This window comes from Amblyomma mixtum, chromosome 7 (genome assembly GCF_055824585.1).
Source record: "Amblyomma mixtum isolate Tamu chromosome 7, ASM5582458v1, whole genome shotgun sequence".
In the NCBI taxonomy this organism is placed as follows: domain Eukaryota; kingdom Metazoa; phylum Arthropoda; class Arachnida; order Ixodida; family Ixodidae; genus Amblyomma; species Amblyomma mixtum.
Window position 1 is genome coordinate 106057083 of NC_143018.1, and position 20604 is coordinate 106077686.

The 20604-nt window shown below is 51.3% G+C and overlaps 1 protein-coding gene across 1 annotated transcript; it reads right to left on the reverse strand.

The window, feature by feature from the left end:
* Positions 1-1680: 1680 nt before the first annotated feature.
* On the reverse strand, positions 1681-19833 carry LOC149337110 (zeta-crystallin-like). The gene is made up of 5 exons (XM_089553332.1): positions 19469-19833; positions 7485-7549; positions 7274-7375; positions 3580-3675; positions 1681-1922 (listed from the first exon to the last, which is right to left on the reverse strand). Coding segments are annotated over exons 1-5 (432 nt in total). The 5' UTR covers positions 19470-19833; the 3' UTR covers positions 1681-1754.
* Positions 19834-20604: the final 771 nt, after the last annotated feature.

Here is a 20604-nt window from a genome sequence, read left to right on the forward strand (position 1 = left end):
TTCCAAGTGGTGCCAAACGACTTGGCGTATTCCTGAGGATAAAATTACTAATTGAGATCAAGCCCAAAATATGTGCGGGATCCCCACCGATTACCTTTGCCCCCAAACTGTGTATTCCGAGGACCTTTAGACGGCCATTACATCCAAACTGTTTGCCGCAAGGGGTTCCGGATGGTGTTAAACGATTCGTCGTGTTGGGTTGCGCACGTTTATAGCATTTATTAACTGATAGAACAAGGGAATTTACCGGATATAGCGAAGGCGGCTGTAAATCGAAATCGCAGTGCAAAATCCATGAGGTAGATGGCAGTGCTTCTGTCCTAGACCTGTCTTTTGTGTCTTGGAGAGTGATGCTGTCAGCCATGCGGTGCGGACGCATGTTTAAATGCTCTTGGGATTACGCGCTGTGACCGGGACCGGGCGCACTGACTACTGCGAGAGTGCTGTCACTGCGTCGAATAGACGAGTTCTTTCTTTTAATGTTTAGAAAGTAAGATGTGCTTAGATTCAGGCTTGTTGTGGGAAGTGCAGAATATAGTGAAGAGCAGAATTTAGGTCAGTAACCATTAACGGCCGGGCCTATATCTTCTACTCATTTGTTATTGTTGTTTTTGTTCCTGAGTGTACGGCTAAGTGTATCGCCACTACGCGATAGTTCATACTGTACTCTTTACTCTTTTTCGCCATCAGTCTTTTCCTTATGCTTTAAAATATTTCTTACTGTTTACGCAGTATACCAGTTGTTGCAAGGACGTCCGCCATTAATTTGAAAACTAGAGTTTTCAAGGTAAAGGGAAGCTTTTTGTAGCAAAGTAATACCAGTGCTAAGCGGACGTCGAAAAACAGGCACATCATGTTAGCTAGTAAAGTTATTGAATAAATTTTATTGGTTAACTCTCCGACTATTTCCGATAAGCGGCTATTGCAATTAGATATTGGCAGTCGGTCGTTAGTAACAGCCATATCACTTTTTTGTAAACGCGTTTACTTTAGCCTCTGTAGCTCAACAAGTGTAGGGATATTTCTGACGCCACCCGATAGCCGCGCGCCTGCAGAGAGAGCAAAGCAACGTCCACGGAAGGCAGCCTTGACTAAAGTACCTGCACGACTGATCTTGCGTCATGTACAGATGCGAAATATTCATGTCCCGTATTTAATACTAAACTGAAGAAGTAGCGTCATAGCCTACCAGCAAAATGTTTGCAATGGCAACAGATGTGCACGTAATGAGAAAATTCATTTCTGCACAATAACACATCTCAGCTGCGCGCAGACCACACTCTCACTGCACTGAAGGTAACACTGTGGCTTTGTACGCATGGAACAGAACATCAGTGAGATTCCACCCACGTTATTCTTCCAAGTAAAAAATAGGTCCTGGAGAAGTGAAAGGGCTAAAACATATAGGAAAAGCTTGACTTGGCTCAAGAGCCTCTAACTGGCAGTCAAGAACACCACGCAGGTAAACCGGATCAAAGGGCACAGCACAAGAATACTTAAAACCAACAAAATAATACTCAAATTCTCAGCAGATTGCAAAAGTACGTTTAATAAATATCCACATGTCTCAGGGACACATTTCTTAAACATACACAATGAAATCTGTAAACTGCTAACTTAGCAAAGACAGACCACTAAAAGAAGTCTAGTATTCAGCAAAAACACAACACAAACTGAAAGTCTGGTAGCCCTTAAATTTGGTAGTGCCACAGAGCTATTTGAGACACGGTTGCATCCGGTGACTTCCGCGCGCGTCACAGGTCCGGGTGAATGACAATGTTTCCTTTGGCGCCTTTCGAGTGGATGATGTCGTGGTGCGCAGTCTTCGCTACGGTGAGTGGATAGGTGCGGTCCATGACAGGGTCAAGCCAGCCGGTTTCGAGCCCCTGGATAAGAGCTTTGGCTGTGGCTTGCCACTCTTCCTGCACAGGCATGCGAGTAACATGAATAAACAAAAAGCTGCTTTATACAAATCGATGCACTTTCGCGAATTTAAGCGGGTGCACAGACACGCTGCTATCGGGCAATACGATATGCTTGGAGACGCTAAGCATTGTTCAGAGAACATGGTTTGTGTATTTCCGCGGTGAGCACACAGCGCAATGCAGGAGCAATGTGCCCATCCTTGGAATTATTGGGAATGCGAGACACGCCCGCTAATTTGTGCTTAGCTTTATTTTCTAACCGGTTATGCGTAGCATAGGAGTGAATTTTTGGTCACAGGACCACTTTCAACCTCTGGCGAGGTGATGGGCGCATTGAAGCTTTCCGAGGGGACACAACCACGCGAAAAATGAGTACGCGTGCCCGGCCTGCAAATGCGGCCTTCAGCACTCGAATCAAACTCGGTTTTCTTCTTGGCTGCTGATCTTCTCGACGTGAAAACATTTTTGGGAGCCCCCATCTTCACGCTTCCTTATTCAACATTTTAAATAACTTCAAAGCTCGGTTTAATTTCTATGCGACGTGCTCTTCACGTATTTGCGAGATGTCTCGAAAGCCGCCATGCTGCCATCAAATCGGTGCCACTGCGCCCAGTGGTGTACACTTTGTGGGAGAGTTGGCTTATGGTATCAAACAAGAAAGAAAAAAAAAGGATTGAACGTATTTTTCCTGCGTTCCAAGCTGACTGTTCGAGCCATTTAGGCGTAGACCTCACTCAGTTTTCACCTATGTCAACAAAGCGTCACTGTGGCCTCGCGGATACACTTCAGCAAGCAACCTTGCAGATGTAGCCGCCACGGAAGATCGCCAACATTTTCAACCCTGTATCGAGCTAACTTTGATCACCTCCCCTTGCCCCCTTCCACAGCCCACATCACTCAGGAGCCATTTTCAGGCAGACCCACTTCCCAACATAAAGCATCAAATTTCTGTTGGGCTGCAACAGTAGGCAGATTTTTTTTATTCCAACTCTTCACGCATCGACAGCCTTTACATCGGAGATAGTCGACTACCAGCTACGGCTGCACAAGTCAACCGCTTAAACTGCATTTTTGACAACATAGTGAAACTCAGATAAACAGAAGGCCGACTTAAAAGAATATACCACAACAGTTTCAACCGTGCAACTTGGGGAGACATCAGGATCTCTATAGAACTTTCATTGCGTTGCCTCGCTATCAACTAGAACATGAGTACACTTTGCCCTTTTTTTAGACGTTGCAGCTTCCATGGCACGCAAGTGACTATTTCAGGACGTTTTTTACCAACTAAGGGCTGGCAGAGAAGTTGCTACATGAACATAATTAAAAACTGAAGTCACTAGATTCCTTTGTCTAATGTAGCTATTGTTAAAATATGACACATCTAGAGTTCCGTCAGTGCTGAGCGACTTTTTTTACCGTATGTCGAAGGCGATTCGTCTGTTCTCCAGAGTACCGAAGAATTCTAGCTTGCGGTAAACATATGCCAAACATGAAGCAAGGAAATAAGTCTCATTTACTCGTTGCAATATTCCTCTTTTAGGAATGACTTTACCGCCTTAGCACCTGGTAAAAACTCTTTTAACGCTCGCTCCGCATAGTACTCAGCAGCCTTATATGCCGAAATGCAGGCTGGAGACAACATGCGACTCACAGGCGTTGTGGCATAGAGCGCTGCACCGGTGATGGACGTCTCCTTCCACATCATGCGTCGGGGGTCGATCTCGACGGAGCCGCGGTTGCCCATTACCTGCGCAGTGGAAACGCCATCTAGATATGCGCAGCTCACTGCAGTAGCCTCCCCCACGTCACTGAGCCTTTTGCCTTTCCGGACCTTCGAAAAATTGAGGCACGGGAAAGTAACATGCTACAGCGCTTATCCCCAGACTGAACGCATGGTTGCGCATTATTGCAGCTGCCTTGCTACTGACTACCTGTGTTATCCTTTTCTAATCTTCAGGTAGCACACTGGCCAAAGTAGAGCCATCGAGGGCCTCAGGTTAGCACGTCTACCTCGTGCACGCTTTTAGCCAGCATTCGTTCCGGGTAGAGACTGCCAGCGATGAGGCTGGGCCTCTGTTGCGTGGTAATAGCGTTTTTTTATTATTATTAAAGCACGTATACTTTATCTTGACAGCCTGTGCATGCAAGAGGAGCAACATGCGTGCTCGAGCTCACAGCACATATTTATGAGAGGGCATTTAATTTTGGAGACTCAATGCTCACAGCACAAGAGTACTACGAGTAGAATATCCACCTAATATATGTGTTTCAAGGCGGCATACCAAGAAGGCAACGTCAAAAGCACTAAACTTCCAAAGCGCGTATTTGAATATTTTAGCCCTTTATTTAGTTGAAGAAAGGTATCAAGGATCATAAAAGCGCTGATAATTTCACTCTAAAGGCGACTTATAATCTTGTCACAATGATAAATTTAGTGTCATTTGCACCGAGTGACACCTCGCCTTCGTTTCAGCTGCGCCGTCTAACACGATTGAGTTTAGCGAAAGTCACCACTGCAGACGTACTTGCCTACAAGTTAGCTCGCTGACTTAACATCACTCGGCTGAAAACCTACTTCAAGCTGTACATCAACATCCATTAGCGGCAAAAAATGAGAGAGAAACCATTTAATGAAAAAAACCAAAAACTTCGCAACCGTTTAAATATTGCTGGCATGCTACTCTGCGTGGGGAAGGAAGTTTGTGAGATAAAAGTGGAAGGAGAGCGGTTCGGAACAGATAAAATAAAAGAAATAAAAAGATAGGAAGAAAAAATGTGGCCAATAAATGCGTACTAAAGTGCAGCGGCGAGCAGTGATGTCAGATACGAAATTATGAAGTCCCTAGTCTGACTCATGGGCTAACAAAATTCACTGTGTTAATAATAGATGAGAATAATATGTAAGGTAAAAGTTCAGCTTTTCTAGATGTCCAATGTCAATTCAACATGTAAACAAAAAGTTCATTGCATGTATCTGTTGCTCACGGCAGGCTAAGGGACTTGAAACATTGTCCATTGTTAGTACACAGTCCACTGTTCCCTGATGAAGAGAAACACTTTGGGAGGCCAAGGCATAACCGCAGGCAGTTTTTTCTCACAGCCTCGAGGATCTTCTTACTTGTAGGAGATAATATTCGAAGCACCGGTAGGCTGTAGCACAAGGTTCATTAAACGTAGGCTTTTTCAAGCAGGACCACTGAATGGCACTTCCTGCCCCACTGTGTTTCCGTCACACACCTGAAAACTTGCGATGCAGCAGTGATCCCCACTCGAGGTTTTTTATCTGAGGTGACCACGAGATATTTCTGTCAGTCACAACACCAAGGAGTCGCTGAGATAGTACATAGAGCACTGTTCACCTAGGAGGAGCGATATTGAGTCATCGTTTTACTTGTAAAAGCCATGGTTAACACACTTTTCTGGCGAGAGACGAAGGCCTTGGGAGGCCAGGTACAGCCTTTGTCAAAAGTTTAGAGCCCAGGGGGTTTGCTTCTGAAGCCCACTGTCTGGTTCATAATGCATCTCCAGCGCTCTAACTTTGCTGAAGGTAAGAAGATTTCTGGCCCTGCCTCCTCCAATGGGTAGGACTACCACGAATGTTACAGGAGTCCCACTGCGAGGCTTAGAAGCAAACCCCCTGGGCTCTAAACTTTTGACAAAGACTGTACATCGATATGTGCAGTAACGCGTTCTGAAGACGTTGCTGGGTAGACCGTGTGCACGCGCCGTTCATCCTCCGCTTATTGCTCGCGCTACGTCATCTAGCCTCTACATGCGATCCGTGCGTAGGATGCGCGGACGCTTCTTGTTGACAACCACGACCACTACACAAAGGCCGCGAACCTTCGCCTTCAGAGGCCGTGCTCTAAAAGGTGTAAGACGAAACCACGTGGACAAAATTAATAGGCACATGGGACACAGAGAGAAGCCAAGCTTTTACTAGGAACCTTGCAAATGAAGAACAAAAGTTGTGGGGACGCTTAAATGTCCTTAAGTCAAATGTGAATGCGTTGCTAACTATGCGGCATGAGGTGGTCGCATAAAGCCCCTAACGTATCGCACAGAACGAATGTTCCTCAGGAGCGAGTCGAAGTGCCACATGGAGGATCTCTATGCATGGCCGCCTGTCTGTTCAGATAAGAGTGCGCCTTGTCCTTGGTTGGGGGGAAGAAGGCTATGCTACGCAGGACCATCCTCCTGAAGAGTTGCCGCTTCTTTATGCTTGTGCATGCCTCCTGCCATTTTGATGAGCGGGGGTGGTGGGGAGGTGTATGAAGGCGCAGGAAAGTGTGCTGGCATCGCGGAATTCTACTCGCATATTTATGTCATTTCGCAGGTAAGCGAGGTTTATTCCCACCCAAGAAAATAGTTCCCCAGAGGCTGAAGCGTAGCGCACCCTTTTCATAAACCAAGATGCAGTGTTTCGAGCCCCGGCTCCACCCCCTTTTTGTTTTCAGCGCAGCCCCTTTTCTTTCTTCGCAGGCACTACCTAATGCTGGTCGAATGACGTCCCGGCCCTGTAATACAATGAGTAAGTGTGAAGTGACATCATTCCTGTTGTACGTTATCATCGCTGTGGGTTGTCTGAATTACCCGCTTTGGGTCATGTGGGTGTGACATCTCATCGCCATCGAACGATGGAAATTTTGTTTCCGACACCGCCCAGGTTTTCGGCGGACTTCCGCTTTAGCGCTATTGCTTTTAAAAATGCGAGGGTGCCTTTGTAACCATATTTTTTCGGCGCGAAAAGACCCAAGACATAAAAGAAGAGACAAAAACGACAAGGCCCCAGAAGTCTAATGCAGCAACCTGCCATGGCTTTCAGAGGACAAATTGAAATTTTTAAATAAAAAAACAAAAGTGGTCGGTGCTTTATTTTTGTGTTATGAAATTTACTTCCATTCTTTCCCCATGCGATAAGATGTGTACGTAGACCGTAAAACCGACGAGCACAATTGGAAAGTGGGGTGGCCTGCTAACACTCTGAAGAGCTCAAGCATGCTTTGAAACAGGTCCGTGCCTTCAGACTGCTGCATGTATTAGCAGGGACAAAAGTTGTATACTCCACGCGGCGGGAGCAGGAACAACGAAATACAGCGTTGCGACGCCATCTACAGGCGGCATATGGGATCGAGACAGACAATGCCTGACCTTTGTAATCTGCAGGCCTGTCGCTTGGCTGGTTTCAATGTTTCGTGCATAGCTCGCCAAAATGCCGAAGTTTTCTGTTGCTCCCGCCGCGTGAAGTATACCACTTTTGTCCACGATAGTACCTCTATTCTACCAAAGTGGATGCAGCAAGGGTGTGAAAAGTCCAGAATAGGAAGAGGACAAACGATACTTACTACGACAGTGCCGTTCTGGCCTAGGAGATTCAAGTCGTGCTGAAGATTAACGTTGGCCAGCATTTCAACGATGGTGTCCACTCCATGCCCTTCCGTCCATTCCTGATGGCAAGCAACAGCAGAGGTTAGTGACACACTAGCATGTAACAGCCAACAAGTCTCTATACGCTAACAATAGCGGACAAAATGACGTCGCAAGGTTTGCTCTTACGGCCTCAGTTGCCACTGCAGAGTGTGGACACGTGGGTACAATCTTTATCTGTGGCCACTCGTCCACTGCGAGTAAAGGTGGTGCTTCAGTGTTCTGCATATTTTACAACGAAGGTTTTAGTTCAGAGTAATAAAACGCTCTTCCTCTTTTTCAGGTCCTGTGCGTTTTTCTATGCACTGATTTTCTATTATGATGCGTGCCCAGCAGCCACTAATAGCACAAGCCGGCCTTTGCGTTTCGCCTCCATCGAAACGCGGCCGCCGCGGTCGGGTTCGAACCCGGGTACTGACCCGGATTTCCCGGGTTCGAACCCGACCGCGGCGGCCGCGTTTCGATGGAGGCGGAACGGAAAGACCACCTTGTGCTGTGCGATGTCAGTGGACATTAAAGATCCCCCAGGTGGGAGAAATTATTCAGGATCTCTCCACTACGGCACCTGTTTCTTCCTTTCTTCTTTCACTTACACCTTCATCCCTTTCCTCACAGTCCAGTGGTTTCCACCAAGTGAGACAATTACTGAGTCTTTATTTCCTGATAACCAACCATTACTTCATTATATTTAGACAGAAGATTGCAGATGCCGGGGCCTGCGCCCCTTTGCTTTCTGTTTTCCTTTTTTTTAACAGTATTACTTTTTAATGGCATCACTATCACAATCTTCGAGAAAGTGCGGCCGTGTTTGAACCCCGATCCTCGAGCTCAGTAGCTGACCGACTGAAAGGGATACTGAACCAAACTTTTCTAGCTGCTCTTTTAACAGTTTAACAGCTTATTAGGGTCTAACGTCCCAATGCCACTCAGGCTGTGAGGGATGCCGTAGTGAAGGCCTCCGGAATTTCGACCACCTGGCGTTCTTTAACGTGCGCTGACATCGGACACTACACGGGCCTCAAGAATTTCGCCTCCATCGAAATTCGGCCGCCGCGGCCGGGATCGAACCCGCTTCTTTCGGGTGAGCAGCCGAGCGCTGTAACCACTGAGCCACCGCGGCGAGCCGGAGCTGCTCTTTTACATGTAAAGAAGAGTTTTACTGCCAAAATTGATAAATGCGACAAGCATTCTGACGAAAAAAGGCGGATGGCACGTTTTTTTCTTGATTTATTCCCGTATCGTTCCACCTGGCGGCCGCCTGTGGTAGCCGCGACTTGACGTCATAACGCCCGCGCACCCACTGTTCCCGCAGGCGCACGTATGCCATCGCTACTCGCGGGCTTTGCCAGTTTTGCGTCGACAGCGTCGGACGTTGGGAGTCTTATCGCATGGTCTACCCAAACTACAGTGCGACATCGCGCTTCGAGTGACGCGACCGGTTGCCTGTCGGACAAGGGTGTCATAACGTCACGCTCCTCACCTCACACTGGCCGGGAGGTCTTGGCGCGCGCTCATAAAAAAACAAAAATAAAACCATCCGCTGAAAAATATGCGAAGTGATGACTAGATTTCGTTGAAATCACATTCCAAGAATCTATTTTCAGCGTTTGTGTTCAATTTTAAGATTTTCCTTCAGTATCCCTTTAACCGCTGAGCCACACCGGCGGGTGGACGAAAAAAAGGGGCTCTAAATGGGAGACGGAGAAAGCAATGTCATTGCCTGCAATAATTCCGCGTCAGCTCTGTATACAGCGTTCGCAACGAGATGTGTCTCCGCTGGTGTGAAAGCGGCCTATACGTGTGTGTGTGTGTGCGCGCGCACGCGCTCGTGTGTGCGTGTGTGTGTGTGTGTGTGTGCGCGTGTGTGTGCGTGTGTGTGTGTGTGTGTGTGTGCGTGTGTGTGTGTGCGTGTGTGTGTGTGTGTGTGTGCGTGTGTGTGTGTGTGTGTGCGTGCGTGTGTGTGTGTGTGCGTGTGTGTGTGTGCGTGTGTGTGTGTGTGTGCGTGTGTGTGTGCGTGTGTGTGTGTGCGTGTGTGTGTGTGTGTGTGCGTGTGTGTGTGTGCGTGTGTGTGTGTGTGTGCGTGTGTGTGTGTGTGTGTGTGTGTGTGTGTGTGTGTGTGTGTGCGTGCGTGTGTGTGTGTGTGCGTGCGTGTGTGTGCGTGTGTGTGTGTGTGCGTGTGCGTGTGTGTGTCTGTGTGTGTGTGTGTGCGTGTGTGTGTGCGTGTGTGTGTGTGTGTGTGTGCGTGTGTGTGTGTGCGTGTGTGTGTGTGTGTGCGTGTGTGCGTGTGTGCGTGTGTGTGTGTGTGTGTGTGTGTGTGTGTGTGTGTGTGTGTGTGTGTGTGTGTGTGTGTGTGTGTGTGTGTGTGTGTGTGTGTGTGTGTGTGTGTGTGTGTGTGTGTGTGTGTGTGTGCGGGCACGTACGTGTGCGAGACTTGGCAATAAAATATTTCAATGCAAACGCGTAACCCACCCCTGCACACACTAACAAGGTGCACCTATTCAATATCAAAGAAACATATGTCCATGATGCGGGAATAAACCCACCCTAGCACATCTAACATGGACGTGCGAGAGACAAACAATGCTCCCAGACCCCACACCCTTACCCACATGGGAGGAGATGCTGGCCAGCGATGGCCCTGCCGCTCAGACCTACCTATAGCGGACGGAGCAGAGCGGCTGGCAATCTCCAGTGGAGGTCTGGAAACAAGCCCATCCATTGAGGATTTATATATAAACAATAATAAACATTTCTCTCTCTCTCTTAATTGGAGCTGCCGTTATGCCAGTAAGATTTTGGACAACTTTCAGTAGGAAAGGAATCAGCGGAGTACGCACTCTGAGGAGCACTGCAGCGCATTCGACCAGTATCGGGCCCAATCGACGCATTGGAGAAGAAGCGCCGTAGTCGTCAACGACGCAAAGCCATGTCGGGAAGGTGCTCAGCCGTTAAATACTGTGCGATCTGCGCAGAACGCCGCTGTTAATAAACGTCGTAAAAAGAAAATGTCGAGGTTAGATAAATTTAACCCGAAGGTTCCCAACTTTGAATGGTACATTGGAAGGTTTCTAACAATTTATAACATGCACTAGGGAGCAGAAAGCCTGGGCTACATTTTTTGCTGTAATTCAGGCGAAAGCATGTGAGGGGTTGAAAACTTGGTCGTGCGGGACTCTGCCGACGACAAAGCGTATTCGAAAATGAAACAAAAATCAGACGATACTTAAGACTGCTTACGTGCTGCCAAGGCAAAAGCAGGCGTGTGTCAGCGTGAAGGTTCGACCTCGATGCATGTTGCTCACTGAGAAATGAAATGAAGACGCGCCTGCGAACGCTGATTCGACTGAGTCCACGAAGGTTCGAGTGAAATACTCGGTTCGAACACCTGTCGCGAACTAGCCTCCAACCTAAGGCACGTACGCTATATGCGAAGAAAAATCGTACGACACCACCCGCAACGATGTACGATGAACGATTGCGTCATAATTTTGAAGGGAACATTGATTTTTCAGACAAGACGATGGAATAGCAACTGCCTCACATATCGCTGGACACCTCAACCACGCCTTAAGGGAAGAGATGAAGATGCTGGGAAGGCATACAATTGAAGATTGTTGGGATTGGGGCATACCACCGCTGTCACCATTGTTAGGACTTGGACACCCCAGCCTGCTGCCACTGATGCGCAGAGCTGAGCGATGAAATGGTCAAGGCGACGGTGAGTCTACGAAACATTTATGTAGAGTCCCCGCCGCTGCGGTCTTCAATGTTCCCCTCAAAAATCGGAATTTGTGCACCTACGCCCCTCACAGAAGTGCACAACTAAAATATCTCTCTCTCTTGAGAGTGGTCCCATACGCGAAAGTAATGAGATACGGGTACTCGGACTCTACATCCACAAACACAGGCGAACAGACACTACATTGGCCAAACTCAGTAAGGTGGGGGACCAGGTGGGCCGCATGGTCCGCCGGGTTTCCAACAAACGCGGAGGGTTACGAAGTAAGGATGCCTTGCGGCTGGCAAACGCCTTCGTAACTAGTCGAATTCTTTATTCGACTCCTTATCTCCACCTACGGAAACAAGAGGAGGACGCCCTTGAGGTCATCCTTCGCAAAATTGTTAAGCGTGACCTTGACCTTCCCATCACTACTTCGAACAGCCGGCTTATTTATTTATTTATTTATTTAGAACATACTGCAGGCCTACAGTAGGCCCAAGCAGGAGGGGCGAATACATAATATATGCAAAAAAGAACAGGTTTAGCAAAATGGCTCTTGGGGTGGTGAATACTTTCCGGGAGCTCCGGGAGGCGCACCTTACAAACCAGTACACGCGCTTGTCGCTAACGGAGTCGGGTCGCCGCCTTCTTGCTGGACTCCATATCCAACACATCCCTCCAATGGAAGACAGGTTTCGCATCCCGGAACTTTGGAGACGTGCCCTCCACGTGCGGCCTCTTCCAGCAAACATGTCACATGAAGACCACAATGGTCGGCGCCTGGCACGAGCGGAAGCGCTAGCCCGATATTATGGCAACAAAACAGGTGTATACTACGTGGACGCCTCCGGCCCTCACCACGGGGGATGGTACACGGCCGCGGTAGTTCACAACAGCAACACATTTAACGGCCTAACTTTCAGAGCCCGCAGTGCAACACAAGCAGAAGAGGTCGCGATTGCTCTCGCGCCCTCACATTCCAATTCAAAATACATAATCACCGACTCGCAAGGGGCCTGTCGGAACGTCGAGCAAGGCTGCACTCCCTTCCTAGCCTATCGAATATACTAAAATTGCATACGGGATACGGACCCCGCACACCGTTACCTCATATGGGCCCCTGCTCATCAGGGGTTGCCAGGAAACGAGGCAGCAGACGCAGCCGCCCGCGCGCTCTCTCACCGGGCTATTTTCTCCTCCCCACCTGATCAGGAACCCGATTTTAATCCGGTCGATACGTTAAAAAATATCTCAACCTACTATCAAGATAGCCATCGCCTTTACCCTAGCCCATGTAAAGGCCTGAAGAAGGCGGATGAGCGTCTCCTTCTCCGCCTCTTCACCAATACATTGCTGTGCCCGGCAGCCCTAAAACATTTCGACCCCTCATTTACCGGCAACTGCCCGCACTGTAGTGCGGTGTCTTCGGACACCTATCACATGGTGTGGGCCTGCCCCTCCAACCCGGCCATTCCCCCCATCCCCAACCCACGACTTACAGGCCCAACAAACCTTAGTCGGGCGCGCCCGGGCGGCGGCTACCGCCACTGGGGTCCCGTACTAGGGACCTCCACCTAGTGTTTGTAAGGATCGGTCCCTTACGGTCTGATCCAAACACCTCCTGTCCGTTCTGAATAAATGTTTTCATCACCACCACCCCTTGAGCTGCCACATAATCGGAGGCCGACGAGTACGCTGTGGGGTGGAGGAGCGCAAGACGTGCGGGGGTGAGAAAGGTGTGGGTGTGGGCCTTTTCTGCAAGGAGCAAAATTTGATCCTCGCTAGCACTCGGAACGCCCACATCGCAGACCGCCTGTTACGTGACTTTTTCATTAAATGAGCCAAAGATGTGCCTCCAGCCGGCCATCTCAAAGAACATGAAGAGGACGTCTGCCATGGGTTCATTACGGTGGTCAACCTAGAGACGTCTGAATTACTTCAACCTTGCGTGTAGTCGAGGAACGGCACTAGGAACGGCACTTTACTTGATAAATCAAACAAGGCCCGGCTCACCTTTGCCGGCACGGCGAAGCCTAGGTTCGCCCACTACAACTCTCTGATCGTCTCAGTGCAGCCATATTTGGGCAGTATTCCGGCCTGCAGTTTGTGTGGAACTGTCGGCCATCGGGAGGACTCTTGCCCCGACCCAACCCAAGACAAGTGTGGCCTGTGTGGACAGCGGGCACCCATACAAGATGGGGAGCGGGCCTCTCACAAGTGTACGCCCAATTGTGCGGTTTGTGGTGGTGGTCATGTCACGAACTCGCGGCACTGCACTGAAAAATATCGTCACAAGCCAGCCGCCCCAAAGGGTGCGAAATGCAGCGTGACGGGCAGGCAGCCCCAACACCACGGCAGCGTCTGCAGCAATGCTTCAACACATTGCGGTGACATCCCCAGCTCAAACTAACAGACGCCTACTAGCGGGAATGACGCAAAGAGCAGACAAGTGCCACCACCACCCCCACACGGCGGTCAGGAAAAGCACGCTCAAGAATGGCGTCGCGGGTGCCTGAGCCAACATCGTCAAAAATGGCAAACAGATGAGCGGTTCGGGACAGGTTGCCTCCTCCTCCCATCCCCTCTCCTGTCCCCCTCACTCGGCGGCTGACGCTCAACTCCGCAACCTTATAGCTTCTCTACGGGCACAAAACGAGATGCTACTCGCGAAAACTGAAGCTTTAGAGGCTAAAACAACCCCCCTCCCTCGCAGTACCCCAGATGCGGAGGCTATGGAGAGCCAGATGGCGGCGCCGACTCTGGAATCTTCCCTTGCCGAACTCGAAGCCTGTCTTAATGCCGAATTTGACAACCTGTTGGAGACAGCGATACAACGCCTCATCGTTCGAAACATGGAGGCTACTCCCCCTATGATCGCTCAACACGCCGCGACTAACCCCCGCCTTTCTAGCAGAGGCGGTCTCCTTAAGGACGTATCTGGTCGGCCCTCCAGATTGTCCCGCCGAGTCAATGACCTCGACGATGACGAAGACAGCTGCCCCCTTTTAGGTACTGAGCTTCAGCCCCCAGTAACTGGCTCGGGGGTAGCCTCGCTTCCACCTCTCAATCTGAGCATGGCGGTACATCCTAGGTGTAGGCGCTCCCCCCTTTCGAAATCATCTTCCCCCATTACGATTACTCAATTGAACGGTCGGGGGCGCCGGTCCCGTTCCAAGTGGGCCCACCTCCGGCTTTTATTGCGAAAGCGATACTGCTCTAGAAGAACTGCAGATTGGGCTAGTTGGTGTACATTCATAGTGATGGTTCAACAGCGCAAACACACACAGACCAAGAAGGAGAGCAGACACACACAGCGCTGAACTTACAGTTGTTTGTGTGTGTTTGCGCTGTTGAACCATCACTATGACGATACTGCTCGAGGTTTCCGCTCTTGGCCGTCGTCCCGGAGAATCCACCATTGACCTTTAGCGTGACCTATGTGTGACGTCATACCAGTTGTGGAAAAGCAGGGCCCCAACTCGGCTCGTCGCGATCGTCCCAGCGAATCCTCCATGCCGCAGCTGCGCGGCGCTGTACGTGACGTCATGCCAGCTGTGGAAAAGCGGGGCCCCAACTCGGCTCGTCGCGATCGTCCCAGCGAATCCTCCATGCCGCAACTGCGCGGCGCTGCCACGAGGGGCGCTCGCTGTACGTGACGTCTTACCAGCTCTGGAAAAGCGGGGCCCCAACTCGGCTCGTCGCGATCGTCCCAGCGAATCCTACACGCGTCGCTGCCGTGGTGGTGGTGAACTTTTTTTTGATGAAATGGAGTTTGGAAACCACAGAGTGGCCCCGCTACATGGTCGGCGTCCCTAGTCCGGGACACCGCATGACAAGGCCCCGTCTCTCGCCCGTTTCACCAGAGCCCTTTGGACTCAAGCGAGGAGCAGTTGAGGAGGGCAGTCTCCCATGCCTCTCTGGAAGGGGTAGGGGAAGCGGGGAGGTGGGGATTTTGAGTACATGCCCACACCATGTGGAAGATATCACAGGTCTCGCCACAGTGCGGGCATCGCCCATTCGTGTTAGGATCGTAATGTTTGATTATTGCAGGACAGAGTAGAGTACCTTTCTGCAGGCACCTTAAAGTTCGCTCCTCCGTCTTCCTCAGCCCCTTTGCAGGGGCTGGCAAAAGGCTGTGGTTGTCGCTATAATACGTTATTATTTCCCTGAATCGCAGCAGCGGCTGGTTAGTCTCCCAGCCAGAAGAGCTGGGATGAGGAGCCCGGTGAATAAGCGCTCGGGCAGCCGCGTCAGCGGCCTCATTACCTCGTAAGCCCTAGTGGCGAGGAGCCCAAATGATTCTTTTCGATGTTGGATTAGTGGCAGTCCGTCTTAGAATGCAAGCAGCTAAGGGGGAGATCTCCCCTGCCAAGTAATAATTACATGCTTTTCGGGAGTCCGTGATGATGATTCTCAAATTTGCGTGGGCGGCAGCAAGCGCTATCGCTACCTCCTCGGCTTGCATTGAATTCGGGGCTCGAAAGAAGAGTCCATCAACGTGCATTTCCTGGTGAACGACAGCGGCCGTGTAAAATCCCGTGGATCCCGTCTCTCAAGAGCCCAAGCCCGCGCTTGTCGTCTGTTTTCGTTCATGTCGGTGTCCATGTTACGGGGGAGCGGAGGGACCCAAAGCATATGGCGCCACAGTACTGGGATATGCTCCGCCTCCTCTGGAGTGCAGTCGTGTTGGATATGTAAGCGGTTTAGCAGGCGGCACCCAGGGGCCGTCTGCATGAGCACAAATTCAGAATTTTGGGTGGAGCATTGGAGGCCGCAGCGGCGACCATAACGGTCCACTATGGTCGCCGCCTCCTGCAGGTTGTCCTCAATGTCTCCAAGGCAACCCTGTGTGGACCACAGGGTGATGTCATCGGCGTACAGCGCATGCTGTACACCGACGAAAGCGCCCAGCTGGACCGCTATGTCCATCATAGCCAGATTTAATAAAAGGGGAGAGAGCACCGCGCCCTGTGGTGTACCCCTGGTTCCTAAATGAAAAGGGTCATGTTCCTTAAAAAGGGCCATGTTCTTTATCCTGGATTCGAATGTAAGATTTTCTGTCGGTCAAAAATTGCCGAATGTATTGAAAGGCGTTTCTGCCGCAGCTAGTTTCAGAGAGGTGGGTGAGAATGATCGCGTGGGTAACGTTGTCGAATGCTCCCTTCCAATCCAAGGCGAGTACGACCTTGTTATTGTGAGGGCATTCGACGGAGTCGAGGACAGCTCGTCTGAATTTGTGCTCATACGCCCCTCACCAAAGTGCACAGCCAAAATTTCATTGTCTCTTGAGACAGGTCCAATCCCTGAAAATATCAAAGTCCAGGTACTGGGGCTCTTTACACATCAAGGCAGACGGTCAGAAACAACATTGGCCAAACTCCATCAGGTGGGGGACCAGGTGGGCCGCTTAGTCCGCTAGGTTTCTAACAAGCGCGGGGGTTACAATGTAAGGAAGCCTTGCGGCTGGAGCATGCATTTGTAACCAGTCGAATTCTATATTCGACTCCATACCTCCACCTGCGAAAGCAAGACGAGGATGCACTCGAAGTCATCCTCCGCAAAATTATTAAGCGGGCTCTGGACCTCCCCGTGAACACCTCCAAAAAGCGCCTCTTGGGGCTGGGCATGGTGAATACATTTCAGGAGCTCCGCAAAGCCCACCTGACCAACCAATACACACATCTCTCGAAAACATCGTCGGGTCGCCGCCTCCTTGCCCGACTACACATCCAACACACCACTCTCATGGAAGAGCGCGTACGTATTCCATCCCAGTGGAGATGCGCCCTCCACGTGCGCCCTCTTCCCGCGAACATGAACCGTGAGGACCATAATGGCCGGCGCCTGGCGCGGGCGGAAGCCCTGGCCCGCCACTATGGATCGAAACCAGGCGTATTCTACGTGGATGCCTCCGGCCCCCACCATGTGGGATGGTACACGGCAGCAGTCGTCCACCAATCCAAAACAGTGAACGACCTTACTTTCTGAGCCCGTGAAATAACACACGCGGAGGAGGTCGCCATTGCATTGGCTGCATCTGATTCCAATTCAAAAAAATTATTTCCGGCTCGCGAGGGGCATGACGGAACGTCGAGCACGGCTGGGTACCGTACCTAGCCTACCGCATTCCCCAAAACAGCGTCTACACCAGGAACCCCGCTCACCGGCGTATCGTTTGGGCTCCTGCTCACATGGGCCTTGAGGGAAATGAGGCAGCTGACGCCGCCGCCCGCGCGCTCTCTCACCGGACATTCCCCTCCGACCCCGACGATCAGGAAATAGAATTCACTCCCACTTACTCCTTCACAGACATTGCTTTATTTTATCAATCTGGCCAAGGTATTTACCCCGCCCGTGTAAAGGTCTCTCAAAGGCGGAGGAGCGGCTTCTGCTTCGCCTGTATACAAATACTTTGCTGTGCCCGGAAGCTCTCAAACACTTCCACCTTTCTTTCTCTGGCAGCTGTACGCGCTGTGCGGAGAAGTCCTCGGACATCTGCCACGTGGTGTGGGCCTGCCCCTCCAGCCCTGCTATCCCCCCTCACCCCAACCCAACCCGGGAGGACTGGGAGGCGACCCTGCTCGGTTGCTATGACCTGCAGGCCCAACGGGCCTTGGTCGCGCGAGCCCGGGTGGCTGCCGACGCCACTGGTGTCCCGAACTAGGGACCTCCACCTAGTACTTGTGAGGGCTGGCCCCCTCTGGGTCAGCTCATTCCTCACCTCCTGAAGTGTATCTGCACATAAATGTTTTCCACCACCACCACTGCATGAGCCGCGTGTATTCGTTCACGAGGGGGAGGCGCTTGCTCTACGTGACCAGCCAAACCAGGCGCAGCCAGGGCTATAGCCTTGCGTTCAAAGGGCAAGCCATCGCGCTGAATGGGTTCCTCCCTTCCTGTACGGTGCGGTTCGGATGTCCACCGAGATGACAGAGAATTACTGCGTAATTTCCTTTCCTCAAAAAGCGTCACGTTCAAAGGGCAAGGCATCGCGCCGAACGGGTGGTGGCGTTCCGTGGACTGCCTGGCAGCGCTACAACACGCTGTCGCGTTCCACTCCTAAAGGCGAAGCTTAAGCCTCATTAACTTACTTTGATAGCATAACCATTACTAAGAGCACCACCAAGAGACACCACCAGCCAACCTAGGCGCAGCCAGGGGAAATTGCTTTCGCAATTACCGAGCTTAACCAAGCTAGCCTCAGCCAATTTTATTTTTCAACCTTTTAGCATTTGCCAGCCGTGGTTGCCTTCCAAGAGCCAGGAAAAGGCGCCACACTAACAAATTGCACGACGTTCCAGGAGGACCTCTCGTCTCTTCTATGCGCGCACAGAAATTGTACAGCCAATCAGGTCGACTTAGACATGCAACTTGAATACTCACATGTAATGGTGACCCTCCTCCCACTCCGGAAGCAGGACCCACCGTTACCCATACTCAATGTATACTGCAATCCGAAATTACCGAATGTACCATTCGCGGACCTATTTAGCCGCGCGCTGAGCGTTGCACGTCGGGGCCCCTTCTTTATTGTGGGCGATTTCAACGCTCCCGCTCAGATGTGGGGTTACTGCCGCGAAGTAGGGACGCAAGTTGGCGGAGCTTGCGTCAACGCTGGGCCTCACTCCCCAAAAACATGCTACCTGGCCGCCATGATACGCGCCGTCAGCTGAAAGCCCAAGCACTAGATGCCACATACCTTGCCGACGAACACGCAATATACGTAGATGCTGCACGGCAAAGTGCAAACACATACGTGGCTTGTGCAACCACGCCACAATCTACTATCGTCACCGCCGCCACAGTAGTAGCTCACTCTCCGACAGCGGCAGAAGAAACCGCCATCGCGCTGGCCATCGCTGACCCACGTACGCGCACAGTCCTCAGCGACTCCAAAAGAGCGATACAAAATTATTCGGCAGGTTTTATCTGCCACCCCGCTGCACGCATCCTTCGCTGCTGCACTCCCGACCATAAGATCAATCTGGTCTGGGTACCCGCACACGCGGGAAACTCTGGAAACGAAGGGGTCGACCGACTAGCCCGAGGACTAACCAACCGGGCGGCCGGCCCCACGGACCCAGACGCTCTTGCCGAGGCACCCCAGACCTTTGCCGAAATTACCAACCTCTACAGAGAGATGAGACGCCAGTTCCCGCCTGTGAGGACTCTGTGAGATTGCAGGTCTTATTTTGAACAAACACAAAAGTACAAACAATAAACGAGGCGGCTTTTATCGGAAAGGAGACCAATTTCAATATGAACGAGAAAAAAAGGAAAGGAACAAGAGAGCAAGGCGGCAACGCAAGGGAAAGAAACACACGGTGGAACAGAACAAAGTGCTTACGGACAATACAGGGAAAAGAAAATCAAAGAGGAAAGTTCACACTACTTGTCTTATTTGAGTAACGAGCGGAGAGGACTGGCTGGGTGTCGGGCAGTCAAGGAGTCTCTTGGCGTTCCGATGTTGATGCGACGCTACCGCAGCGTCGGCGTCTGTGGGCTCCCGGCACGGTTTCCAGGTCTGGTATCCCGGAAAAGGTCACGTAGGCGCCAGAGGCGGCCTGTGTGGAGCAGCTGACGGGTGGTCGGAGAAGAGTGGCGCCTGGGCCTGGTGGTTGAGGCTCTCGACGATGGATGTCCAGGTCTGGTGGCCCGGACGTCTGCGGCTAAGGCCCAAGCCCGGAACTCGGGGAGCCAGCAGAACTCGTCCACGTCCGTCGCCCACCGCGCTCTTCTCTTCTCTCCCCCGTAATCCTCTTCGACCTGTCCCGCGTTCCCCTCCGCACACGCTCCTCGTGCTTTGTCTTCTTCTCCTCACGAACGCCGCTGGGTGGCGCTATCTCCTTACACCGCCTCCACACCCCGACTTGAATCGAGCGCAAGCCACCTTGCTCCGCAGGTTGCAGACACACTCCATCCTTAGCCATTCTAGACTTTCACTCATCACAGACGGGGAATACGACCCCGTCTGCCAAAATTGTTACCAGGGAGAAATCGCCACCCAGGCTCACATCCTCTGGGGTTGCGCGGGAAATCCGCCCCCTCGAACCTTACTGCCAGCTCCCTCCGAAGACGGATGGAACCAACTCCTCAGAAGGCCAGACAAGAGCATCCAACTGGCACTCATTTCGTGGGCCCAGGAAGTCGCCCCCACCTGGGGGCCACACCAAGCCCACCTGCCCTAAATCCCGCCAATCTATGGCAATAAAGTTGTTTCTCTCTCTCTCTCTCTCTCTCTCTCCCCACTGACCCAGTCCACTCAACTCCTATACGCAACTCCGTGACTAGGGATACATGTCCGGACTTGACCTTAACCCAAACATTCAATATGCAGACTGTGTCAACATCGAGGAAACCGTAGGCAGCGACCACTGCCTCCTGAACACTGCGGTTAGGACCCATCCTTTCGCGCGACCATCAACACAAGCGCGACTCCCAGATTGAACCAAGTTCAGGCAAAATTATAACACTGCGACAGCCACAGATGAGCAAAGCTGCCAGTCTTGGTCCGAACAATTGGTCTCT